Genomic DNA, 27,984 nt, shown 5'->3' with positions numbered 1-27,984 from the left:
ATTGTGAACAATGAATTTAAGGCATTTTTATTGATAGGCATTTGTAAATTATTAACATCTAATTATCAGAAGCATACTGCCGTGTAAACAGACAAGGTGAAATACATGGACTGCATAAATTACTACTATTAAGTATAAGGATTGTCAAATGGCAATAAACAAGACACGGTTAAATTTCGATTTAAAGCTTTCGTGACTGCAGGGATTCATCTTCTTGGTTCTTTCGGTAAAGTCACGTAGAAGGTAAATAATAAAATAATAAAAATAAAACAATTAAATACAATTCTCACGACGTTTCGGGCGCAACACAAGCGTCCATCATCAGGTGGGAAAGCATGGTCTGCTGCTGAGGCAGACTGTTTTTAAAGGTTTGAAATGGGTGTAGCCCAAGGGTCATAAAGAAGTGAGCGTAATAAGCCTCGTGGGCTATTGGGTCATGTGCTTAGCTGGAGGTGGAAGGTCAATTGTAGCCGTCGAGGCTAGCCTCGGTCATTTTGTCCCATCCTGCAAACCGTCTACGGGATCATCCATTTGTAGATATGCCACTAAAATAACAAAGTATTTTAGTTCAAAGACTCCGGTCGCCTCAATACACAAGGCAGCAGCTATCGCGATTTTCACCTGTAAACGGGCGCTTGTGTTGCGTCCAAAACATGATTTATTTGGTTTTATTTCTACCCACGTGACTTTACCGAAAGAACCAAAGACTATAGATTCCTGCAGTCACGAAAGATTCAAATCAAGATCAATACACTCTGTTAAATATTAAGGGACTCTACTGCTATACAGTCTGACGTGGCCGGTGTGATTTCCTTTGCAACGTCCGACGTTGATAGCCGGCGTGGTTTTGTCGCGTTCACGCGCCAACGATCCTTGATGCGACCGCCCCCCACGAAACAACATCCACCGGGGGGTTATGTCGGGCGAAGGGGGCCACGTCATTGTTCCACCTTGACACGGGCCAACTCGCAATCGTATCTTGCAACCAAAAACGCAAACGCACGAGGTCAGGGCGGTGAGAAATCAGTGGGGTTTACATACATGGATCTCATCGCCTGTACTGTATTTCAGCTCCCTTTTGTACCAGTCTTTTTTTTTTCCTCTGCGGTCACCAACATATAAAAACAGCTGTATGGCAGCTACAATTAAATAAAAACAATTATCACCTAATAAGTATAGGGGGAAGGGGTACCCACAAAAAACGATAGTAGACACTAGCTTTTTTGCCCGTCCAAGGACAGTGCATATTGCAGAAAATTTGAACTATTCAATAGAAAAATTGTTCAGCTTATTATTAATGAGGGGGGGGGGGTTGCCCCATGTGGAGTGACGTCACCCGCTACTGGTTATTGTGGAGGGGTGCGGCATGTGGAGTGACGTCACCCGCTCATGATTATTAATGAGGGGGAGGGGTGCGGCATGTGGAGTGCACGACCTTGTTGTGCATTAGTGTAAATTTCCACGCGGGCATGAATATTAATGAAGGGGAGGGGGCTCTTTTGCAGTGACGTCACGCACGGATTCAGCACTGTGATGCGTAGATTTATTTTTTGCCGTCACTTTCTGTAAAGAAGCGTCCTATTTGAAGCGACTTTGCGTAATAAAATATTTAATTCAGCTCGACCTTCTGCGTTAGTGTAAAAATCCACCCACTCATAAATATTAATTAGGGGGGTGGGCCTCATGTGGAGTGACGTCACGTGGGGGGTGGGCCTCGTGGAGTGACGTCACACACGTGACGGACAGACATTTCTGGGTGATTGTATTCGGTAATGTTGCTGCATTCCCAACTTGTCACAACCAACCACCTACTTTTCCACGGGCCAGAGCAGAAATGTATCCCACCTAAGATGTAGCAAAGCAAAACCCGAGCAGTGACAAATTATTTACAATCGCGAATATGAGTGAATTAGTTAACAGCGCCACTCGCTTGCAGTCGTCAGCACATTCACTCTTACTCGGCCACGAAGAGTATGGAAACTGCTCAAATGATGCCAGTGGGTTTGACGAGGCAAATATCTGGTTTGTGCTCATGGACGATACCTATTAAATGTTGCCTCGGTTGTCATGCAGCCTGGGCCTCTTGCATTCGGATAATAGTATTTGAGCACGTATATTAGTCGCAAAAAAAAATGTATTGACGCATGACTGGGCAAAGGCTATGTTTATTCTGATGCCTTTACGGCGAAAATCAACCAAGACTGCTCGCCCCACAACATGCACAGCCGATACAATTCTAATAAAGTCGAGCACACCGTTGTACAGGGGATATGCGCCAGCTGCACGTGTGGTTTTGGCACTGCAGCGTTTCACTCGTGGAGGTCCGATGGCGTAGCGGTTGCGTTGAGCGTAAAGGACGACAGCGGATAGGTGGTGTGTGGAGCACCACGTACAACCAACCCCCCCCACCCAGTGCTGATGCTTACACACTGCACCAGGTAATAATCATTTAAGGCCAAGTCAACTTAGGGGGGTTGTGGTATGTGGGCAGCAAAGTTGCATTGTTGGAATTGTGTTGTCCCCGCACGTCTATGCTCCCTGCATTATGGTGAAGTACGGTGAAACTAACATAACAACCCCACGGCCAGTAGCCATACCACGAGGCCCTCATCCAGCAGTGGACTGGCACAACCGCGGTGCCCACGCACAATCCGGCGGGGATATTCGAGACAAGCTTCGCGTGCCTGATGGGGAATCGAACCCAAGTTAGCACGGTGAGCTAACCACTACGCCCACCACTCCTCACTGACGAGAATAACACAAGCCTTGTTCTATAGATAAGCTGTCCGCCTCCTTCTCACCATGACAATGCCGAATTCGAACTGCTGACTCAGAGATCCCATTGAACATGAGTATCCCTCACCACCACCACCACGCTTGTTTGAGCAGGGAGATGGTGACCATTTAATTCTTACAATAAAATACCTCAAATGGTTCTTACTGCTTTGAAGCTATGCAACATCCCGACATACACAACGGCACCCTAAAAAGCCTTGCCTATTTTAGGTGTAGTCCCAGGTGATGTTATTTTGTGACTGGCAGGTGGGTGGTGGGGGGGCTCGTTGGAAGGAAACAATCTGCAGTGTTGTGTACAGCCTCTACGAGGAAAGCCCCCCACCTCCCCCACCACAAGCCCCAGCGGGCGGTGACGCACAGGCGGTGAGGGTGGTGGGTGGGTGGGAGATGGTACGGCACCCCTGCCATACTACCACGCTGCCGCACTACCACGCTGCCGCACTACCACGCTACCGCACTACCACGCTGCCGCACTACCACACTGCCGCACTACCACGCTGCCGCACTACCACGCTGCCGCACTACCAGTGTGCGTGCCTCAGCTTGGCCGTCTTCTGCAGGAAGAGCGTGTGGCTGGCGTAGAGCTTGATCGCCGAGTGCGCGTCCACCCACTTCACGCCCACGGCGTCGTCCCCGGCCTGGAAGGGCAGCCTGCCCACGTTCTCCCCTGGGAAAACGGCACGAGGTGGCCAGGTTTTCAGGCAACGAAGCGTCGATTCGTAGACCCGAGATCGAGTCTCAAGTCCGGGATCAACGGGTAATTAATCGTGCGCGGGGCGAACGATTCGCTACTATTCACGGTATTTATGCGCGCGCGATATGCCGATGTGGTGAGCCCACGCTGCGGGCAGCAGATCGCAATGCGGCAAAATACACTGATGTCCCCCCGCATGGATGCGCAGGATTTCACCAATCTGCGCTGACCAGCGCGCTGCAGTATGGTCACATGCACCCCGTAACCCACACAGCGTGGGGGGGGCCTTCATACATGGGGAGGCCTTTGGTGGGCCTTACCTGGCCAAATTAAAAACAGTTCAATTGTTCATAGATACTGACGTTCATCGACAAAGGGCTGCATATGTACAGGACGCTACTCTACTGTTGTGTTTAGGTTAATGGAACAAACTAAACTGCATAAAAGACGCAACATTCGTCAATACAAGCGAGACTGCATATCATTATCATCATCAGAGTTGTTTCTTTTTGTTTGCATTTTGACTTCTTGTGTTGAGGTTATTGCAAACATGATGCCTTGTATAAAGGTGTCAGATTTTGTACCAGTTAAAAGGGTAAAAACCTATTACTATATTTTGCCACTGGTAAAGGAGATCTCATAGTGTAAAAATACAGTCTTAAATAAAACTGCGACGCCGTATCACAAAGTTCTCACAGGGAGATGTGAAACTCCCCGACCTGCTGGGCTGCGAGATGGTGAGGAGGGACGGAAGCAAAGCGTGCTGGGGTGAGTGAGCCCACTTGCCTGCACCTTCGAGTGTTTTTCCCTCAGCACGAGTTGGTTTTCCCCGGGCACTCTGCCTCTCTCCCGCATCTTAAAAGGCTCGAGGGAAAGGGATCGTCCCAACATCCCAATGTGCGGTCATTGCAGGAGCGCCTCCTTAGTTCGGAAGGCACTGGGAGCTACGGCACTTTTAAATCTCGATCTAAAACCGCCTTTCTTTACGTTACACAACCCTCGGTGAGACCGGTTTACTACCCTTGGCATCTCTTCGCTGCGTCTCCACTCTCGTGGAGATGCTTCGCGTTTGCCCGTCATACCGTTATCATCGTGGAAGGTAACAGCCACGGTCTCCATCCAGGCGTTGTCGGTATTGCGTGGGTCATCCACGTAGCCCTTGTAGACCTGTCAGACAAAGCCAGCCTTACGTGAGACGCACGACTTATCCCGCACTTGAATGCAAAGGGTAGCAGGGTAACGCAGAAAGCAAAGGTTTGCGCACCTGTCAGGTCTGTTGTTTTAATACATGGGAGGGGAACCTTTTACCTTAGCGAGGGTTGAGTCATACTATACTAGGAACAAGTGTTCTGTACGAATGTATGTTTAACTTCTTTGGCACCGTACACGTAGCCAACCATGCTAATCGGGGGACAGACAACAAACACAAAAAAAAGCAGTTCGGACAGAAATGAGTTTGCAATCTAGATTTAAAAGTGCGTCGATGATGATTAACCTGGGTGGAATCCAGACTGGATGCCACGCCCCTAAGCACGCTCGTCATCGCGTGCAAATGCGCGCGATGACGTCACCCAAATCCCACATAGTTGAGCGGGGGTTCGTGCGTGGCTCTGACGTCACCGCCTCCCATGCCGCCGCCCCCACGCTCCACACAAATGTGATAGGGGAGGGAGACAGAGGAGGGTGGTGAGGGAGGCAGTTAGAGAAGGGAGTAAAAGATGGAGAGGAGAAGGGGCTGGGAGAGAATGAAAGGGGATGAAGCGGAGAGAAAAAGAGCGAGAACAAAATGGAATGTAACAGCGAGGGGACGTGACAAGCAGTGGGTGAGAGGATCAGGGAGAGGTGGGAGAGGTTGAGATGGAAAATGGAGAGGTGGGAATGAGGCGAGAGAGGGTGAGAGGTGGGAAAGGGAAATGGGGAGATGGGGGGGGGGAAGTGGGGGAGACGCAGAGGAGGAGGGGGGAAAGGAATTGAGGAACAGAAACAGAGACATTGCGAGAAATTGAGATGAATTGTGATATAGAGTACAGAGCAGGCAAGAGAATGGTGGAGAGAGATGGCTCTATATGAGAATAAAAGTACTGCTGGCTGGCTGGGAGAGACTGATATGGGCTGCTCGTAGGACTTTAAAGTATCTTTGGCAGGCCACGCAGGCCACACATGAACACATACCATAGTCATTACTGTCACTACAAGACGCTCTTGCAGTGACACAAGTGACTTAGCCCGCTGAAATTAAAAAGATATCTCCCCCCCCCACCTCCGGTGCATGATGAGTGCGGCTAAAATATGATTTTATCGTCGTTTTAAAATGGTGGGGCCCCATGTGGTCGCGGTCCGCAGGACATGGCGTCAAGTTTCAAGAGCCCATTCAGAAATCTCCCGGAGCAGTGCAAATTCCCGTTAAGCTTAGAGAATGGCCTGCTGATATCACATAGCGACCCTCTCGAGTTACCTTCACGTGACCTCTGGTGCACACAACAGAGGGTATACACTTTCCCACCTGCCCTGTCACCAAGAGGCGCATGACATTCAAACTGATGTTTTTTTCATTCTCAAGAGCTGGAATTTTGCCTTGTTTATGCTAAAAACAAAAAAGTGATGCTTATTTGTGCAGTGATCGGGCTAAGACCATTAACACAGGCAGCTGCCTGGATTAAAACCTGGCATCTCATCAGTGCCAGCTTAACGTTCTGACCTTTGAACCGATGGCCACATCATTTGGACGTGTCTCACACACACACACACGCACTCAACCGTTTAGTGAAACGTTCACAAAATTAAAAGTGTGCTTATCCCTTCACCATCTCCCCGGCAGAGAAGAGCTTGTTGATTTGCTCCTGGAGGTGCTTCCTGTCGGCACCACCGAGCTGCATGGAGTTGAGGGCCTCCTCCCCAAACTCTCGACGCAACGTGAGAGAGACCTTCTCCCCAGCATCCACCATGCCCTTGGGAAAGCATGTGGCGCACGCACAAACACACAGAAACACACGTGAGCACGTGGCAAAAACTGCCACAAACACGCCCCAATTTTGTCAGATCTCAGACGCTAAGCAGGGCGATCAGCCCGCTTAGCATTTGGGCGGCTAACCCGGGCCTTGCTGTCAAGACATCATCAGCCGCGTCACGCTGGCCGTGGCTTGTTGAGGGTCTCCCACCTTCGGGAGGCAGGATGTCTCGGCGGCCACCAATTCTAAGCGAAAACCGAGCAATCGACCACCACATAGGTAGTCGACTACAATCGATAGAACGAAAACGTTAATTTTCTCCTGCGTTGAGTTCAACTTAATAGTTCGAAGTTTCTCATTGCAACCTTCGCTTCCGTCTCGGCTGGTTTGACGAGGAGCTCTCAATGAGGTGCCGTGAGGTCGATCCGGTGTCGGGAGGACACGCACAGGCTGCTCACCCCAGGAATTGCCCACTCATTGTTGTCCTTGCGCTTGATGGCCACGAACTGCAGGATGGGTTTCCCATCCTTCTTCTCCACCACGCCCCCGACACGCTTCCACCTAGGAAACAAGACCAATCGATGGAAAAAAACTAAAATGAATCTCTTATCTTGTAGCAGTTGCATGTTTGGCTCTGCATCCTGGGCTGTGCAACACGAGTTTGAAGCGATATCAATGGTCATCGCCGTCAGGTGCAATAATAACACCGCTCTTCTTCCATAGCCCAGGGTGCTACGGTGGCTATGAGATGTTAATTACCTTGCATGGTATACAGGAGGTCGTGGGTTCGATCCCGACCCTGACGCCCGTATATTTGGAGTTTGCATGTTCTCCCCGTGGTCACGTGGATTTTTCTCCGGGTGCTCCGGTTTTCCCCTCCACATTGAGCATCAACATGCATTTAGATTATTTGGCTGCTATGAATTTCCACATGACACTTTGCTGGGCTATCATTTTTGGCAGCCAGATCGCTTTTGAAGAAGAGCTACACAGCTTGGGTGGACCTTATCTGGTCAAATAAAACTCGTTTAGTTTATAGTTTTACTTCACCTAGAAATGCACTTGATCGCAATAAAGCTTCAAAGCTAACCACGTTTCAGCCAGGATAGTGCTTGGATGGATGAGCACCATGCACAACAGCAGGCTGCTATAGAACTGCGGGACTGATAGGCAGCGGAGGGGAAACAGTGCGGTAAATCAATCATTGTTGTTCTGTATTACGCTCCCATCGCCTTCACCATTAAGCCACCCCGTAGTGGTGCACCAGCTGAGTTGGGAGTCCCTTCACCTCCGCCCACGTGGTGGAGCCCCCGGGGATCTCGGCTACGTCGGGAACGCAGCGAGGCTCGCGACAGCGGCCACTGCAGCACGAGGAGGGCAATTTTAAAATGTGCGAATTACGGCACAAAACCCTGGTGCCGTGAAGCTCGCACTACATCACCGAATAGGCTCCATCTTATTTCTAGAAGCAGAATTCAACTGCCGCATCACCATGGAGGGACCCCCTGTTGTGATAATTATAACAGCACCAATTTTTTTTTTTTTGGTGGGGTGTTGGGTCTTCTGTTTATAAAAAAAAAATGCAGCGTCCGAGTGAGGAGGGCACAGAGCAGATGTGGGGGGGGGGGGGGGGCTCTCCTCACCTCGTCACGATGGGGTCTGCAGCGTGGTTAGGGCCCCACCTGCCCAGGAGCCCTCTGCCCTTAATCCCAGTCCTGCCAATCGGGTTTCTGCAAGGAACAATCGTCATCGTTATGACCATCATAACCATCATGGCGGATCTCGTCAACCACACACGAACTTTGGTCATCCTCGCGGCAGCAACAGCTTTTGGCTAGGCATCGAACAAAGAGGGTCACTGCATCGCGCGGCGCTTTCAGATGTGCTTCTGCGGCCGTCCGTACCACTCTTCCTTCCGATATTAGGAAGCCACCGTAACTATGCACTTTTAAATCATCTAGATTGAAAACTAATTTCTTTAGAACAGTTTTTGTGTTTAGTTTGTTGTCTTTCCCCTGCACCTCCGATTAGCACGGTTGGCTACGTACGGTGCGAAAGAAGTTCAACATACAAGCAGACCTTTGGCCAATTATCATTACATATACAGCAGCATTGTTGGCTAAAAGTGCAATTACATTGTGACTGCAATGCATTATGAAGAACACAATTGTAACTGTGTGACAGGAGCATTGTGGGTTGAAATTACAATGCAGTTCCAAATAAATTATGAATGATACAATTGCAATTGTGACCGGCAGTCTCGCTGACAGATAGCATGAGAGTAGACTCACAATAAGACTCGAGTAAGCCTGAATTCAGGGTGCGCTTACCGAAATAAATAAGGATTTTTTTTTATGTACCCCAAATACTGTTTGTGTGCTAATGCGGAAGCAGTATCATTTGGAAAGTTTATTTATTAACTGGCTGCGTTGGATGAAGGAGGGTTTTAGGACGCACATTTTACTCACGCAATCTGTACCAAAAATCTCTTACAAATCATATTGGTCAAAAAAACCAACGTGTCAAATGTGCTAACCAAGCTGTACACAGTAGGTGACTGCGCGCAAATGTGTGCTAGCAATTCTAAAGCTATACGCATGTACTGTTCTTATGCGTTGTACGGAATTCAGCAACGTGTTGCCATGGAAGCCACGTGCTCTGTTAGTGCTTTCCATCTCGGGTTTTTTCTCACACATTCATTGCACATAAATTGAGATGTTAAAGAATGCTTCAAGAAGCCCATCTGGACATCTCTGCAGCCTTCTGCGTCCGGTAAACCTCAGCCTTCACACGTATTTGAAGTGTCTTGAGAGAGAGCAGGTTTGTGTTTAGATGCTTTTTGTAATCCAAACTGCGCTACGCAAATCGTAATAATAATAATGATGATAAAAATCACAGCCCTTTGTAAATCCAGGGCGAGATGAAGGCCTTACCACACACCATGTCGGTCATGGGGGATATGTTTGACCATACTTCACTACGCTGGCCACTGTGGGTTGGTAAAGGGGGGATATCATTCGCCACACAGGTTCAAAGTGCAGTGCACTCACCATTGCATCGCCACTGCACCCTCCTCCCTCCCCATGCTGCATTTTGAATGTAATTTTTAAAAAATATATAAATTGTAGCTTGAAGATGTGTTCCACAAACAGTGACCCAAATGCTTAAAATGGTAATAAAGCAATCTATTTTAGTTTTGTCAGCTACTTTTTTTCATCAAACAAGATGAAACAAAAAACGAAATCGACGAAAGACAAGCCAAATATGCGTTCAACAATCGGCAAAGGTTTGCCATGCACACGTCCTGTGTCCCCATTCACCATTCAGGTTTACCAGGTGAGGTCTATTTGTGAGCTGGGCACAGTGTGCAAGGCATTTGCCATTATCTAAAGCCCACCCACACGCGTACTGCTTTGCTCAATCACAACCGCTGCCGCTTTTGAGCGACAACCGCAAACAAAGCGGCTTGTTTGAGCAGGCCTGCTAAAGCCGCACAAAGAAGAACGGAAAAACAAATCCCCAACAACGGGCAAAGCACAGAGCACACGTGCAATTGTGACGTTGATAATAATGACTCACCGAGTGGAGAGATGATGATTGTAGGCAACAAATCACCTATAAAGGGCTGGCTGGCTAACACACAATGAGCCAAATAAAAGCTGGTGTATACAAATCGTATTTGGCAAAAACAGAAGTAAAATCAACAGTTTCAGAATGAACAACCACTGCGGTGTGGAAAACTTCACATTCCTATGACGGTAGGCAGTCACTCCTCAAGACAACCACTGTTGGCTTCTCAACAAAGAATTACACATTTTATTGACCCTGGAGGGATGATGATGATGATGATTGGCTTAGTCGATCCTCACGATTGGGATTTCAAATCGCCGCCTCCCAGTGTCGAACCATGTGCTGCTCTAAACGCACCGCCACCCAGGAAGTTTGTTTAGAACCATTTACAGCCCCTTGTCAATCCACTGCTAGATGAAGACCTCCCCATCAGTCGTGGGGGTTGTCTGACCGTACTCGAACAGCTGGGTCAGTGCGGGCCTGGCGAAGGTGGGTAGAACACTCATGGCCACCGGGTGTATACAGTATTCGCTCTCGTTATTCTCGAGGGATACGTGCCAGAAATGCTCGGGAATGCAAGTAAATACGTAAATAAGCTATTCAATACGTGAACATGATCTCACAACTTTATCTTTCATCACTTTCTCTTTCATCACATTCTATCTCATCACTTTCTTTCTCTCTCTCTCTCGCTCTCGATGCAGTCGTGTAGAGTTCCAGATGCGATTCGCGGATAGCCAAAATCGCAGCTAGCGAGTTCGTGAACAACGAGCGAACTCTGGACCGCAAAGTACGAATCGCTCACCGTGCTACTCCACTCTTTGTTTACGAACACCACCAAAGAATACTGCGCCTGAGACGTGCTGTGTCGCGCGAGATGAAGGCGAGCAAGCGACCGCTCCGAGTGAGACCGAGTGTAAAGAACTCACCTGGAGAGAGTCCGAGTGTGAGACCAAGTGTAAAGAACTCACCTGGAGAGAGTCCGAGTGAGACCGAGTGTAAAGAACTCACCTGGAGAGTCCATCGATCACCTCGTAGCGTCCCATGTGGCTCCTGCGGTCAATCTTCCCGTCCAGTTCATTGAACTTAGGCGGTCGCCCACCCCAGTCTTCCCTGCCCGATTAAAGTCGGAAAAAAATAATTAATGAAGAATACCGCACAGTATTTAGGCACATTAAGCTTTGGGCCGTCGAGCGTGCAGGTGGTGCAACTGCACTCGGGGCCACTGACCAGAGGGTCTCAGGTCCCCCGGGCTACGAAGAGGCAAGACATTGGGACAGGGAGTCACCCCAACAGCCCATGCCAACCCCGCTATGCCGCTGCTTTTGGCAGCACACAGAAAGTGACGTGGATACATTTCGCCGTCGTTAACAGGCGTCTGGGATCGATGTTGAGTTGGGGGTGATGAGCAGCCTACGTCAGGTTGCTGAGAGGGCCCAGAGAGGAACGTCATTAGTCTGGACCCCCACCCCAATCTAAAAGCTAAGGTAGGGCAGTCTCTCTCTCTACTGCCTTCAAATGATCACGAGTAGCACAATCGAACAAAACGGAGCAAAAGCAATAAACTGCGCTGACGGTAGAAACAGTAGCATCAGCAGCAGCACGAACAATCGCAATACCAACAACAGAAGCAACGTCAAAATCAGCAGCAGCAGCAGCGGCAGCAGTACAGTAGCAGCAGCGACAGGAAAGGCAACAGCAGAAGCAATAGCAGGACCAACAACAGTAGTACCAGCAAGCAGCAGCAACACGGGTTGGCATCGCTCACGTGTGCTGCGGGTCGGCCCACACGGGTCCCGCGAGCACGGCAGGCGCCGTGTACTCCTTGGGCGCGTACTCGGGGAGGGCCGCCCCCCAGGCCACGTGGTCGTCAGGCACGGGGAAGCGCTTCACCGTCGAGCCGGAGTAGAGCCCCCCGCGGCACTTCACGTTGAGGGGGGCGCAGCCTCCGGCCGCCAAGGCGTCGCGGCCCGCGGCACTGCACGATCGCGGCGGCGGCGGCGGTGCCGCAGCCATCGCTCCGCGGGCGGTTGACGAGCTGCACCACTGGCCCGAGAGGAAGGATCCCACGCTCGCGTCAACCCTGCACGTGAGAGGGGGAACACAAAGGCAACGCGATCCTCCTGTTAGCGACATGCGAGGCGTGCCGGGGGTGGACAGATCCAATGGTCGCTCAATGGTAATCGTGCCATTTGCCGTCTAGAAGTGAAGTCCAAAGCGCTTCCCCGATTGAAGCTACGCTAGGGCCATCCTGGCCATCCCTCGTACCAGTCGGAGGGCAAAAACCGTGGCCTAACAACGGTTCATTTGTTGATCGCGCTAGTGACGAAAATATTCGTCAACGAATTGCATTTTAATTTTGGTCAACAAAGACTACTACGGGTGAATAAATATCATTAAGCATTTCAATGACTGCACACCAAATGTCGAAGCATCACTTCCTATGACTAGACAAATTGAGACTCGTATGAATGAAGAAGCAGACTGAGACAATTCAGCAACGTTTTAAGAAACACTGAGAAAGACCAAAAAGTGTAATTGGCTATATGCGTATACAAAACTATTTGACGAATCAGCCGATTGGCTGAACGAATTATCTGACGAGACTAAGAGAATGACTATATTTAATTCACAAACTAAGTAAGACCTATCAAAGTATTTAGTCGACAACGGTAAAACTTTAAAATGTTGACTAAATTAACACTAGAAGAGGGGGCGGGAGGGGGAGGGCAACTTGACTACGGACTTACAAGTTCTGCCCAATGGGTGGTCGCACCTTCTCTTCTGTTGCCCCACTGCCTGCAACTCCATTGCCCATGGTAATCTCCACTGCTGACTCCCTCTCAATTGTTTAGAAGAAGCAGACGCTCACCTCTTTTGACTTTTCCTCAGCAATATTTTACACCCAACTGCCGATTCACTGCCGGATGAATGCCTCCCCACGCCGTGTTCGTCGTGGGGTTCGCGTGTACGTACGTACATTGAACTTCATTCGCACCCTACGTAGCCAATAGTTGCTGATCGGAGGTGACCACACTCTACCCCGCTGTTCAGTTCGGTTTGAAGGACGTACGGGGGGGGAGGCGAGGCATCTATAAATCCATTGAGACATCACTCACCACTGATATTAGCCATAGCTGGAAACTTGAACTCAGGTGACCACCGGGTTCAAAGATAATTTTCCTAAACACCTGGCCCAGCGCTACTCCCCATCAATGAACGAGCGGCTGGTTCCTCTTATACGTAAGGTGTCCACCACACTATCTGTTTAAGAGCCGTGTCCCCGCTCACACACGCGTGAGGGTTTCCTCCCACATATAAACCCCCATTAATTATTCCGTTACACTTTCATATCTAGAGGATCACAGGGTTTGGGCGGGTAAGGGACAAAGTTACGGTGGTGAAATGTTAACTACCTCGGCTGATATACAGGAGGTTGTGGATTCCATCCCGACCCTGACCCCAGTATATTTGGAGTTTGCGTGTATCTCTCGCTCCGTGGGTGCGTGGATTTTTCTCCGGATCCTCCGGTTTTCCCCTCCACATTTTGACTCAACACCACGCGTTTAGAGTATTTTGCTGCTATAAATTCCCACACGACAGGCCACTTTGTTGAAGTTACCACTTGTGATAGCCAGGTCTCTCCTAAAAAATATTTTAAAATCCTTTTTTTTTTAAACACGCTTTAATGAAATGTACTGTCCGAGCTGCCCCTCCCCCTGCCCCCTTCCCCCATCGCCCCTCCCCTCCTTCCACATCCCCCGCCCCTGGGCGTGGCTCCCCGTGGCTTGCCGTGACGTAAGGGGACCACGTGGTGATTTACAGGCAACGTGAGTTGAGCGTGGATAATTAGAGCCGTAAAAAATATTGTTTAAAAATATTTTTTTTTTATTTTCAATGATAGAATATAGTATTGTCATCAGTATGACATAGCTATACCAAGTTTGCAGTCGATACGACATTGGGAAGACGGTTAAAAGTGAGTTACAAGATTTGAGGATACAACAGAGTGAGTTAAATAAAAGTGTGTAAAATATTTGAAAATATAAATATTTTTAAATGTTAATTATAGAATATAGTCCTGTCATCAGTATGACATAAATATACCAAGTTTGCAGTAGATGGCACATTGGGAAGTGGGTAAAAATTGAGTTACAAGATTTTTTTTTAGGATAAGACAACAGACGGAGTGAGTTGAATAAAAGCGTCATTTTTTTTTATCTACATCGCTCAGTGGGGCCTTACCTGGTAAAATTAAAAAAACAAATTTTAGTTTAATTTGGCTGCTGCCATCCCCCTCGTCTGTGCTTTCCCTTCGCTATCTCTCTCATCGAGTGACAGAACACACTGCGAGACGCGTTACAAGCTGGAAGTGTTTTCATTGCCACTGCAAGCACCAAACACATCCCCAACGTACGGTGCGAACGAAGTTTTCAACATGTTTGTTGACCTCTCTTCGCTGAAATTACTGTCGCACTTTGTGGCGAGAATGCGGACCCATTCAGACGATGTTATTCATCCGAACTCTTTATCCTTTGTTATCCTTTCTCTCCTCGAAAGGGGAACTGAAAGTGACATTGCTCTTCTGAAATCTCAAGGGGTACAATCTCATGGTGAATGCTGCACGGTCGTCAGAAAAGCCACGTTGTACACATCAGTGCAAGGCCGTAATAATAATAATAAGATAAATTGGGGGGGGGGCACATCCCCCCCAATATAAATAAATGCTCAAAATGACCCCCCCTCCCAATATATCGCTATAAAATAGATTTCTGTTTATATGATTGTGGTTATGGTTGTACTTTATTAATCCCTAATCTCTGTGAATTACATACATTGAAACAAGAAAAGAGAAAAAATAAAACAGAGCAATGTAATACAATACACTATTAGACATTATTGTAAAAAATAAATAAAAAGTACATCCCATGTGTTAGTGCATTTTGTAAACATTTTGGGCAGGAGATTCGTTTAAAAAATTTAGATATTTTTCTGGGGGGGGGGGGCCCTGGACCCCCTGGAAGATTTGGTCCCCCCCCCCAATGTTGACTCCATGGCTACGGCTTTGCATCGGTGGCACACAATTGACAAGAGTTGACTTGAATAAGAGATAATGCGTGGAACTCAAACGCGATGAGTTTGCAAACAGCTCCTCTCCCTTCATCGGGTCCCGAGAGATGACAGCGAAGACTGAAATCGATTACGAAGATTACAATCAGCTTCGGGTCCCCAGCTAAATCCACTTCGTCTGTATCAGAACCATTGTCTGACGTCACCACGGCGCTGGTGCCAGGCTAGGTGCACTTTAAATATTGCACAAAGACAAAGATCCCCCCACCCCCATATAGCCTTAACAGACTGTGAGGGGCAAGTGCTGTTAGCGAGCACCTCTTAAGGCCGGCACGGCACACGAGGGGGTGGGTGGCCAACACCACGCACGACCGCCTTTGTCTCCCCACAATGGGAACATTTACACACAGCACCAGGTACTCGTTTGAGACCGAGTCGACCTAGGGGAGACTCGGGACCGGTTCAGATAATCGTCACCGGTGTTGGCCGTGAACGGGAATCGAACTCGGGTGGCCGGGGTTGGCAGCGCGCTGCGCTAACCGCTGCGCCACCGCTCCCCACACACACCACACCGATACGAAGCCACGGTGACATCAACCACGGCGCGTCTGTGCCAGGCTAGGTGCACGTTCAATGTCGAAGGCTCGCTGCTGGCAAGTCAGGGACAGACCCAGCAGGTGCCATGGGTTGACTGACTGCGACGAGTGACAGACGCGCCCGCCGGCTGTAACCCACACAGCTGTGCCACCGCTCCCCCCACACCATCACCCAACACCCACACAGCGACACACGAGAGCGGAGTGAGCGCCTCCACTACCTGCAGGCCGAGAGAGCGGAGAGCGCGTGGAGCTGCAGGAGAGGGCGCGCCGCCACCACAACGAGCAGCCGCTTCCGCATGGCGCCCACAGCGCCCCTCGGACCCCTCCCCCCTCGGACCCCTCCCCTCCCCTCTCGAACTCCTCCCCTCCCCTCTCGAACTCCTCCCCCCTTCGGTCTTCCCTCTCGGACCCCCCTCCTCCACGGTCGCCCCTCCTCTCGGTATCCCCTCTCCCCCCCCCTCTGAATATCTCCCCCTCCTCGGTCTCCCCCCCCCCTCCTCGGTCTCCCCCCCCCTCCTCGGTCTCCCCCCCCCCTCCTCGGTCTCCCGCCCCCCTCCTCGGTCTCCCCCCCCCCTCCTCGGTCTCCCCCCCCCCCTCCTCGGTCTCCCCCCCCCTCCTCGGTCTGCCCCCCCTCCTCGGTCTCCCCCCCCCCTCCTCGGTCTCCCCCCCCCCCTCCTCGGTCTCCCCCCCCCTCCTCGGTCTCCCCCCCCCTCCTCGGTCTCCCGCCCCCCTCCTCGGTCTCCCCCCCCCCCTCCTCGGTCTCCCCCCCCCCTCCTCGGTCTGCCCCCCCTCCTCGGTCTCCCCCCCCCTCCTCGGTCTCCCCCCCCTCCTCGGTCCCCCCCCCCCCTCCTCGGTCTCCCCCCCCTCCTCGGTCTCCCCCCCCCCCTCCTCGGTCTCCCCCCCCCCTCCTCGGTCTCCCCCCCCCCCCTCCTCGGTCTCCCCCCCCGCCCTCCTCGGTCCCCCCCCCTCCTCGGTCTCCCCCCCCCCTCCTCGGTCTCCCCCCCCCCCCTCCTCGGTCTCCCCCCCCCTCCTCGGTCTCCCCCCCCCCCCTCCTCGGTCTCCCCCCCCCCCCTCCTCGGTCCCCCCCCCCCCCTCCTCGGTCCCCCCCCCCCCTCCTCGGTCTCCCCCCCCCCTCCTCGGTCTCCCCCCCCCCTCCTCGGTCTCCCCCCCCCCCCTCCTCGGTCTCCCCCCCCCCCTCCTCGGTCTCCCCCCCCCCCTCCTCGGTCTCCCCCCCCCCCTCCTCGGTCTCCCCCCCCCCCCCCCTCCTCGGTCTCCCCCCCCCCTCCTCGGTCTCCCCCCCCCCCCCTCCTCGGTCTCTCCCCTCGGTATCCCCCCTCAACCCCCTCGGTCTCCCCCCCCCCCCCTCGGTCTCCCCCCCCCCCCCCCCCCCGGTATCCCCCCCCCCCTCGGTCTCCCCCCCCCCCGGTATCCCCCCCCCTCGGTCTCCCCCCCCCCCCCGGTATCCCCCCCCCCCCGGTATCCCCCCCCCCCCGGTATCCCCCCCCCCCCCCGGTATCCCCCCCCCCCCGGTATCCCCCCCCCCCGGTATCCCCCCCCCCCGGTATCCCCCCCCCCCCGGTATCCCCCCCCCCCCCGGTATCCCCCCCCCCCGGTATCCCCCCCCCCTCCTCGGTTTCCCCCCCTCGGAATCCCCCCTCCCCCAGTATCCCCCCTCCCCCACTCGGTATCTCCCCTTCCCCCCTCGATCTCCCCCCCCCCCCGTATTCCTCCTCCCCTCCTCGGTCTCCCCCCCCCCCTCGGTTTCCCCCAAGGTAGACACGCGGGCTTCCGGTCGTTGGGGCCCGGGCTTCCGGTCAAAGCCTCCAGGCTTCCTGTCGCCACGGGCAACGCCTCGCGCCACACCCACGACGCGACCTCCCATTGGTCGGCGGGAACTTCTCGCTGCCCCACCCCCACTCCCCCCACTTGCCACCGCGGCGGTGAATCGACCAATCTTCGGCGCGGAGTGTTTACGCCTCGCTGATTGGTTGGGGGATGTCAACAGGGGGGGGGGGGGCTGCAGGGTGGGGTATTAATGGGACTACTTTTTGCCGGTAACGTTAAGTTGAAAACACAGTAGTTAGTATTTACACTATGAGGGTAAAAACCTATTACTGCAGTAGTTAGTAGTCGTAGTAGACTTTCGCGACCAATATTATCCAATTAAAGTTGGGGGATATTTTTGGACATCTGTTTAAAAAGAGCTTCATAGCTCATCGGATTCCTCCTGCAGTCTAAATAAATATTCTAATATGCATTTTGAGATATTGTGCTTTGAAGAAGGGCCATTGCGCGAAACGTCGCCTATTATACACGTGTTGTTCTCTCCCCCTCCCCCCTTTAAACGCCGTGGTGTTATTGACGAAGTGCTGAGTTTGTTTTACTCAAACTTTATTTGTTATACACTGTGTACTCGTCTCCACAACGACCCTCATGAGTCTTGTGCTTGTGCCACAACTTACATCGTTCCTGCCAAACCCGTCAATTTACACCCCACTCACCACCCCACTCACCACCACACTCACCACCCCACTCACCACCACACTCACCACCTCACTCACCACCCCACTCACCACCCCACTCACCAACTCACTCACCACCCCACTCACCAACTCACTCACCACCCCACTCACCACCCCACTCACCACCCCACTCACCACCCCACTCACCACCCCACTCACCGACTTTATAATGTAGACTGTAGCCTGGTTATTAAGCTGGGTGAGTGTACTGGCAGTCTATGATGTAGATTGTAGCCTGGTTATTAAGTTTGGTGAGTGTACTGGCAGTCTATAATGTAGACTGTAGCAATGGTTATTAAGCTGGGTGAGTCTACTGGCAGTCTATAATGTATACTGTAGCAATGGATATTAATCTGGGTGAGTGTACTGGCAGTCTATAATGTAGACTGTAGCCTGTTTTTTTTATGCTGAGTGAGTCTACTGGAAGTCTATAATGTAGAATGGCGCCTGGTTCTAACCTGAATAAAATAAAAACAAAAACCACGACGTTTCGATCGCAACACAAGCGGTCGTCATCAGGAAAAAGGGGGGTTAGCCTCTTGGCGTCGGGGGCCGCATCAAAGGCCACCACCAGATAAAGACCACTGCCCGAACCGATGAAGACATTCGACTTTTAATTCTGCCCGTCAACACCATCACTCACTCGCTGACGAGCCTGGTGAAGTATGGTCAGACAGCCCCAGTGAGTGACACGGTGTTGGCAGGCTTTCACCCACCAGCGGATTGACAAAATTCGCTGCAACATTGAGTTAAAGTACAGTAATGTGTCGTGTAAAAGTGGCCCTTAGCTTGAAAAAATAAGAATAGGTTATACCCTTTCCGGCAATAAAAACATGTGTTAAGACGTTAAAACGCCAAATTGAAACCTTTTCACAAGGGACAATGTGTGTTTGAACATCTTGGCACCAGTTTTATTGCCAGAAAGGGTAAAACCTGTTCTTGTTTTTTTTTCCATAATTTGACACTGGCAAAAGATAGGTCCCATGTTGCCTCTAATGCAATGTCGTTGTGTCTGTTCGGAGAGCTTTCAGCAGGGGGCGGTGTAAGCACATTTAACTTAAATAAACATAACATTTATAACTCAGCTCGCAATGAGCATGGCGTGGGAAAAGCCTTCACATCTCACAACACACATAATACCAATTAATAATAAGTCCACTGAAATAGCGCTTTTCATCAGGGATCTCAAAGCCCTGTACATTCAGAATCATAATATTTATTTAGCCTACAGCATGAATCATACTATCTATTTATACCGGAGGAATCCGATGAGCTATTAAGCTCTTTTTCAAGAATATTACAACAACAGAGAGGACAAAAAAAATTATAGCAGTGAAAAGTACAAGCAAGATAAACAAATTACACAAACAAATACAACCAAACCATCCCCATCCTCGCAGGCAAAGCCCACTGGGGTGTTCACTTAGTTTACAAAAGCGACCTGGCCACAAATGATAGCTCGACAAAGTGGCCCATCATTTGGACATTAAAAGCAGCAAAATTATCTAAATAGTCTAAACGCGTGATTCTAAATGTGGAAGGAAAAACCGGAAGACCCGGAGAAAAAAATAACACGGGGAGAGAGACACGCAGACTCCAAATATACAGCAGCAGGTGTCAGGGTCGGGATCGAACCCACGACCTCCTGAACACCAGGCGAGGTCGTCAACATCTCCTAGCCACCGTGATGATGATGAAAGAGACAACACAAACTCCAAATATACAGCAGCAGCAGGCGTCAGGTTCGGGATCGAACCCTCGACCTCCTGCACACCAGGCGAGGTAGCCAACATCTCACCATCCGATGAGCTAACACATTCCTGCGGAGGGAGCTGGTAGGAACGTTGGGTTGCTCGGTCAATGGCCAGGGTCAACGGCGGCGTGGTGTATTCCGCAAATATGGCCGACTGTAAGGGCGGGCACAACCCGGCGTGAGTAGGTTAAACGTTGAGTTTTATAAGGGCACCACGGGGTGAGCAGCCCCTCCCCACCCAGCCCCACCCCTCCCACCCCCCACCCAGCCCACCCTCCCCACCCAGCCCCTCCCCACCCTCCCCACCCAGCCCCTCCCCACCCTCCCCACCCAGCCCCTCCCTGCACGACGGACGGACGGACACAATAATCCCCTGTGGGCTGGTGTAACCAGGAGGTTCCTACCAGTATAACGCTTCGCATGAGAGAGAATAATTTCGCAAAGGCGGCTGGTCTTAACTGGTACCAACCTACTGTGTAGTGGTACCCCGCCCTCGGTAAACAAGCATGGAGCAATTGCCAAAGATTAACTCCCAGTTAACATGCTATCGTTGAGTCAATTTCGGAATGTGGATACACGTGTTGGATCAACGTGGGCCAAAAGTGTTCACCGTTTGCTGGGCTGCTGCTGATAGCGGATGGCCCCAGCACCTATTATGAAGCGATTCAATTGAGCAGATTCGGGGAAGGGGGCGTTCCTGCATGGTACCTATTTGGTTTTCGTTGGTTGGCAAGTTCTGATTTCGTATGGCTGGGTGATGAGTAATGTTGGACGTTGATGTGGAGGAGGTGTGGTGAGCCAGGCGAGAGGAGCGACTGCCCGCCAATGGGCGATGGGGGAATTTCATAATCGGAATTTTTATTGAGACTGCAGGAGGAATCTGATGAGCCATGAAGCTATTCTTTCTCTCTCACAGATGGCCAAACAACACAAACACCGATAGGAGTGCAAAGTATAGGAAAGTTAACTTACTAAAAATATAATAAGTAGAAATTTCATAAATTCTAGATTTGAAGCTTTCGTGACTGCAAGGATTCATACTCCTAGGTTTTTTTCGGTAAAGTCACGTAGGTAAAAAATGTTAAAATTAAAATTAATAAAAGTAATAATACAAATAAAATAAGAAATCACGATTTTTTTTAAATTAATTTTAATTATATTACTTTTTACCTACGTGACTTTACCGAAAAAACCTAAGAGTATAAATTTCATGAAGCCACCGGCAATCGATGGTCTGAAGGGTGGAGCGGTTACGAACACGCCATGCCACACACCCTGGCAGTATCGTTGCAATCCATGCAGTATGGATTGATTAAAAAACCTTAACATTCAACAATGACATAATCTATACAATCCATACAGCATCGACTACTGCCGCCTTGGATTGGTTAAAGGACCTGAACATTGATCATCATCGATATAAACTGTTGTTGACATGCCATACGAAAGAATAATAAGAATAATTGTATGAGTACACAAATTCCTGCCCTGTTTTCAACAAGGGCAAAGCCACAGTCGCAATGCGAGGGCTGCTTTTCATCGCCCACCGGTATAACACGTGGCCGCATTCTCGTCCAGTGCGGTGTTCAGATGCGGTTCAATGCGGAACGCGTCTGCCTTGGTAGTCTGCGCAGTCGAAGGCACTGTCTGTGGGGCAAATACCATTCGTCACGTCCTATGGTGACGTTTCGGGCAATACCCCCAACGTGTGCTATGAAGAAGGGACATTTCCCGAAACGTCGCCTTTAATATATTTTTGTCTTTTAAGGCAGTGTCATTGGATTGTACACAATACAGTAAGTCCGGACTGATATGGTGGTACGGTGGTCTAGCGCATTGTACTCTGAATCTAGCGGCCTGAATTATATTCCTGTTCACGAATAACATGGGTGGCGAATGATACCTGCACCAGTTCCGTCTGGCCCCAGACTAATCACCAGCATGCTAAAGAATCCTCGACCCCCTCCGTGACCAAGATACTACGACTTGGGGGGAAACCTCCATTCAGCAGTGGGTTGAAAATGTACGGACTTTTTAAAGCATATACAGCAGGAGGATCACGTTTCAAGTACAGTCATTACCAGTTCTGATGCGGCCAATTTGTCTACAACAGGGAGAATGATCATTGCTCCGGCGCGCCACTGTCCAGAAGTTGTACTCGTCTGCATAGTGTTCTCTTTCGGGGCATCGTTGGCGATGAAGCGACTGGATAACTTTGTGTTTGTTGCCTTAGGTTTTTTCGGTAAAGTCACGTAGGTAAAACATTAAAATTAATGAAAGTAAAATAAAATAAAAATCACGACGTTTCGGAGGCAACACAAGTCTCCGTCATCAGGTGGGACCGTCACAGCCAGATTAGCTGCATCACTTGATGCAGCTAATCTGGCTGTGATTTTTATTTTATTTTACTTTCATTAATTTTAATGTTTTACCTACGTGACTTTACCGAAAAAACCTAAGAATATGAATCCTTGCAGTCACGAAAGCTTCAAATCTAGAATTTGTGTTTGTTGCCTTGTTTATCGACTCCCAATTGTTTTCACACAGGAGCCGGGATCACAGCACCGAGCGGCGTGCACAGCGAAGCCGCGTGCGTTTGTGGCCGACCGGTGGGTGATGTTCCTGGATCCAGTTGTTGCCAAGCCCCACCGGTCCGTCCAGTTTTCACGGTGGGAGGTCAAACACGCGGCTGCGGGGGAGGTCACAGTTCAACAAAAGACGCGGGTAGCATGTGCAGGGTGGGGTACGGTGGGGTGGGCCCACCAGCACCAGCACGACCCGCTGCCACCCCTGCAATGCTATGAATGTTTTTGTTTTAGGCCACAACAGTGTCCTGGCTACGGAGTGTGCAGGCGGTGCAACTGCGCCCAGGGCCTGTGGACCAGAAGGGGCCCACACGCCACGCCATGAGGTGGGGGGGGGGGGCATTTAATGCCGTACACTAGGGCCCGATGCCATCCAACCACTGGTGGGTGTAGAGGAACGTTTAAAAAAGGATCCTTACACAAAACATCATAAATGGGTGCTATGAAGAAGGGCCCTTGCCCGAAACGTCGCCTGTCATTTCTTATCTATGGCAGTGTTGTTGACAAACGTGTTGATTTGTTGTTGTTGTTGTGGGAACGGTAACTGTGCCAGAGATTTGATTTCTTTCCACCGTATCTGTGGGGAAAGTAGCACCAATTCCATTGCTGTAGGACATTGTGGGCGCTATCATATATAGAGTGTATAAGAACTCCCTTCGTCTCCACATAAAAACAATATTGTTTTTAAGTTCATCAGCCTATTGCCTTTCCAAACCCAACAATATCAAGCAGCATATTTATTTAAACAGAGCAGACTCAGGACGAGCATTGATTGACCCCGCCGGGCCAAATAAGCACTCAGGCTTTTAGGGGTTGCCAATATGTTTACATCCATTCAAAACATCTACTATATATAATACTCTTTTGTTAAAAACGAAATTCCGGTCCCTACCTCTCTCTTTCTCTCTCTCTCTCCAATGTCCCACGCACCCTGCTCCCCATGCCACACGGGGAGGTGGAGAATGGAGGCAGAGTGACCGTGCGGTTTTGACCGGAGCAGTTTGCAAAATTGGTATATGTTCAGTAATTGGTTTTAAACAGCGGTCTGGTGGTATTATTGTGTTAATTATAATAATAGTTCACTGCACAGGTTTTCTTTTGTTTGTCATCGACCTAAGCTAACTAGGAAATACGTACAGGTATTGTGTACAGTGGACACGGTCGTAACCCCTATGTAGGATAACATAAAACAAGACAAAGATCCCCCGTATAGCCTTAACTGACTGTTGGGACAAGTGCTGTTAGCGAGCACCCATGAGGGCCGGCACGGCACACGAGGAGGTGGGTGGCCAGCACCACGCCCGGCCGCCTTTGTCTCCCCGACTGGCGATGTTTACTACACACCGCACCGGGTTCTCATTTGAGGCTGAGTCGACCTAGGAGAGGCCCAGTAACACACACACACACCCGCATGTCCGCATACAACACCTGCACGCACTGCAGATAACACTGGCATGTGCCCAGACCCGCTTAACACCCACGCTGGCGTGCACCGGCAAACCACTCACGATTCACTCCACCCGGACCTTTGTCCAAATCCACTGCTGCACGAATGCCTGCCCACGCAGTTGGCGTCCGATGGGGGCTGTTTGACCATACTTCACCGCGAGGGTTAGTGGCGTGGGGCAGGAGGGAGTGGGGTGGCAGTTTCACCAACACCGCATGAGTTATATCACTCGTCACTTTTGTTTGGCGTGGGCGTGGAGTTGAACTCAGGTGCCCTGTGTGTTCACAGCGCAATGCGCCACAAAAGACAGCCCCCCCCCCCTCCGTATAGCCTTGACGGACTGTTGGGTGGGCAAGTGCTGTCAGCGAGCACCACGCCCGGCTACCTTTGTCTCCCACCCCCAGTGGCGATGTTTACACACCGCACCAGGCACTCATTTGAGGCTGAGTCGACCTAGAGGAGGCCTGGGAACCTGTTCAGATAATCGTCACCGGTGTTGGCCCGCGAGCGGGAAACGAACTTGGGTCGCCGGGTTCGTAGCGCAGTGCTAACCGCTGCACCACCGCTCCCCAACCCGTTTCCACGACACTCGGCACGGGGCTTTGAGGGTCTGGGATTGTTGTCCGCGTTCTCTGGAGCAGGGTACCGGTCCGTGGCCTGTTAGGAACCGGGCCACACAGCAGCAGGAGGTGAGCGGTGAGTGCGCACGTGGCCCACCCCCATGATTTTATTTAGCACACCCGGTTTTGGTAAGCCCACAAGCTGCTAACCCTGGCCAGAATTAGTTTTTTAAAAACGTCGCTGGAGAGCTTCGATGAAAAGGGGGAAAGACCCAATGATGAACTGCCCCCCCCCCCCCCCGGGTCCGTGAAAAAATTGTCTTCTACGAAACCGGTCCCTGGTGTCAAAAAGTTTGAGGACCGCTGCCCTAGAGAACCATACAACACATTCCTGCGGAGGGAGCTGTTAGGAACGTTGGGATGCTCGGTCAATGGCCAGGGTCAACGGCGGCGTGGTGTATTCCGCAAATATGTCCGACTGTGAGGGCGGGCACAAGCCGGCGTGAGTAGGTGAAACGTTGAGTTTTATAAGGGCACCACGGGGTGACCAGCCCCTCCCCATCCAGCCCCACCCCTCCCACCCCCCACCCAGCCCCACCCTCCCCACCCAGCCCCTCCCCACCCAGCCCCTCCCCACCCAGCCCCTCTCCACCCTCCCCTCCCCACCCAGCCTCACCCTCCCCACCCAGCCCCTCCCCACCCCACCCAGCCCCTCTCTCCCCACCCAGCCCCTCCCTGCACGACGGACGGACACAATAATCCCCTGTGGGCTTGTGTAACCAGGAGGTTCCTACCAGTAAAACGACCTATCTGCACGGATGTAAGTGGCTTTGTCCCCACAGCACCTTGTGTGGTCAACCCAACTGCTGGGCGTATTTGTTGAGGGTACGTGGCAGGGGTCGGTAAAACCGCTTCGCCCCACAAGCCACCGATCAACAAATTGTGGAGCTGCCCAGCTTGTTTACACTGCAGTGTGCGGTTAGCCGAGGGATTTCAGATGGCTCGCTGCGTGCAAAGCCGAAGTGGACTTGAGTTGGATCAGTTGTTGAGTTTTTGTGTGTGCATGTGGCTAGGAGATGTTGACTACCTCGCCCGGTATACACGGAGGTCATAGGTTCGATCCCGAACCTGACGCCTGCTGCTGTATATTTGGAGTTTGCGTGTCTCTCTCTCTCATCATCATCACGGTGGCTAGGAGATGTTAACTACCTCGCCTGGTATACAGGAGGTCGTGGGTTCGATCCCGACCCTGACACCTGCTGCTGCTGTATATTTGGAGTTTGCTTGTCTCTCTCATCATCATCATCATCACGGTGGCTATGATATGTTAACTACCTCGTTTGAGCCTGGATAGTGCTTGGATGGGTGACCACCATGCACACGGCAGGCTGTACTATACAACTGCGGGACTGTGCGATAGACAGCAGAGGGGGAACAGTGCGGCAAACATATATAATTGTTCTAGATTTGAAGCTTTCGTGACTGCAAGGATTCATATTCTTAGGTTTTTTCGGTAAAGTCACGTAGGTACATTTTTTTAATGAATAAAAGTAAAATAAAAATCACGACGTTTCGGAGGCAACACAAGCTTCCGTCTTCAGGTGGAACTGTCACAGCACGACAGCTGTATCAAGTGAGTCTGTATCAAGTGAGTTACTTGTCCCCACAGCACCTTGTGTGATCAACCCAACTGCTTGGCGTATCAAGTGAGTCACTTGATACAGCTATCGTGCTGTGACAGTTCCACCTGAAGACGGAAGCTTGTGTTGCCTCCGAAACGTCGTGATTTTTATTTTATTTTTATTTTACTTTTATTAATTTAAATTTTTTACCTACGTAACTTTACCGAAAAAACCTAAGAATATAAAATTGTTGTTCTGTAGTATGCTCCCCCACCTTCACCAACCAGCACTGACCAGCGTGTTGAAGTATGGCCAAACAACGTCGATGATTTACCCAAGCGTGGGTAGATCACAGGAGTGGAAGTGTGCGGGCGAATAGTGCATGTGGACATGTACACTATTTACTATTCAAGACAATTTATTTAATTTTACCAGGCAAGGCCCACTGAGCTATGTAGATGTTTTTTTTCCAGAAGTGACCTGACTATCACAAATGATAGCTCAACGAAGTGGCTTATCACGTGGAAATAATTAGCAGCCAAATAATATAAACGCATGTTTCAAAATGTGGATGGGCAAAACCAGAGGACCCGGAGAAAAAAAAAAATCCACGCGACCACGGGGAGAGAGAGAGACACGCAAACTCCAAATATACAGTAGCAGGCGTCAGGGTCGGGATGGAACCCATGACCTCCTGTATACCAGGCGAGGTAGTCAACATCTCCTAGCCACCGTGATGATGATGAGAGAGACGCAAACTCCAAATATACAGCAGCAGGCGTCAGGGTCGGGATGGAACCCACGACCTCCTGCACATCAGGCGAGGTAGTTAACATCTCCTAGCCACCGTGATGATGATGAGAGAGAGACGCAAACTCCAAATATACAGCAGCAGGTGTCAGGGTCGGGATGGAACTCACGACCTCCTGTACACCAGGCGAGGTAGTCAACATCTCCTAGCCACCGCGATTTGGCTAGAGACAAGATAATTTAACGGATATGTGTTAAGCAATACGATTGAGCTTTATAATGCTGTTTTACACACAGCTTCTGCTAATGCACACTGACTCACGCGGCAGGAAATGACTTTAAACCCCTGCCAAACCTCCTACGCATTTCACAAGTAGTACTAATCGCATATCTGCATTTCCCACAAATATGCTAAATTCCTCTTGACCGAGAAGATGGATTCTGGCTCAGCAATCATTGGAAGGACGTAATAAACCATTTCGGATCTTAACTTATTGTGTTCACGTTTACGGCGACTTTCAAACCGCGTTCCACTCACTGGCATTGTGAGCGTCGCTCCTCCGCCCTCCGTTGTTGTTGGAGGGCGACTGCCTCCAACTGCCCAGTAACGTCCTTCACGAGCCTCCTCCACAGAGGCCGATCTTGACACCGCTGGTACCAGTCATCGGCAAGTCACTCAGCTCCACGTCGTCCTGTACCACATCACTCCATCTCTTCTCTAGCCCATGCCGCGCCCGTTTATCCCCCTCGATCCGGCTGAACAAAAGCTGTTTAGGCATGCGGTGGCTGGGCATGCGGGCTACATGACCCAGCCAACGCAGCCTTGCCTGCCGGAGGAGCTCACCAATGGGACTTTTCCCAGATCTTTCAAGGATTTGTGAGCTCCTCACACAATCCAGCCTGGTTAAACCCAGGATGGATCGTAGGCAGGCCAGCCTAAATGTTTCCAACCGGCGAAGATGCTTCATTAGGGGGGTCCACGTTTCGCAAGCGTAGAGAAGGGAGGGAATGACCGTGGCCGAGAAGACCTGAAGCTTCGTGTGGAGCGACAGACAAAGCTTCCACACA

At 50.8% G+C, this 27,984-nt stretch overlaps 1 protein-coding gene across 4 annotated transcripts; it reads right to left on the bottom strand.

Annotated features, from left to right (window-relative positions):
- Positions 1–11: 11 nt before the first annotated feature.
- Positions 12–27,544, bottom strand: NUDT9 (nudix hydrolase 9). 4 transcript variants are annotated; one of them, XM_078612075.1, is made up of 8 exons: positions 27,455–27,544; positions 11,777–12,091; positions 11,020–11,121; positions 8,082–8,168; positions 6,897–6,999; positions 6,295–6,438; positions 4,573–4,657; positions 12–3,463 (listed from the first exon to the last, which is right to left on the bottom strand). In XM_078612075.1, exons 2-8 carry the CDS (start codon positions 12,022–12,024, stop codon positions 3,318–3,320), a joined length of 915 nt encoding a protein of 304 aa, XP_078468201.1. In that variant the 5' UTR covers positions 12,025–12,091; positions 27,455–27,544; the 3' UTR covers positions 12–3,317. The 4 variants fall into 4 exon arrangements, with proteins under 4 accessions (XP_078468201.1, XP_078468200.1, XP_078468198.1 ...); XM_078612074.1 differs by lacking the exon at positions 27,455–27,544 and adding an exon at positions 24,064–24,186; XM_078612072.1 differs by lacking the exon at positions 27,455–27,544 and adding an exon at positions 24,046–24,178.
- Between the last annotated feature and the right edge of the window lie 440 nt (positions 27,545–27,984).

This window comes from Lampetra planeri, chromosome 37 (genome assembly GCF_965212315.1).
Source record: "Lampetra planeri chromosome 37, kcLamPlan1.2.h2, whole genome shotgun sequence".
In the NCBI taxonomy this organism is placed as follows: domain Eukaryota; kingdom Metazoa; phylum Chordata; class Hyperoartia; order Petromyzontiformes; family Petromyzontidae; genus Lampetra; species Lampetra planeri.
Note: the sequence above shows the minus strand (reverse complement) of the source record. Positions and strands in the feature narration are given on the sequence as shown.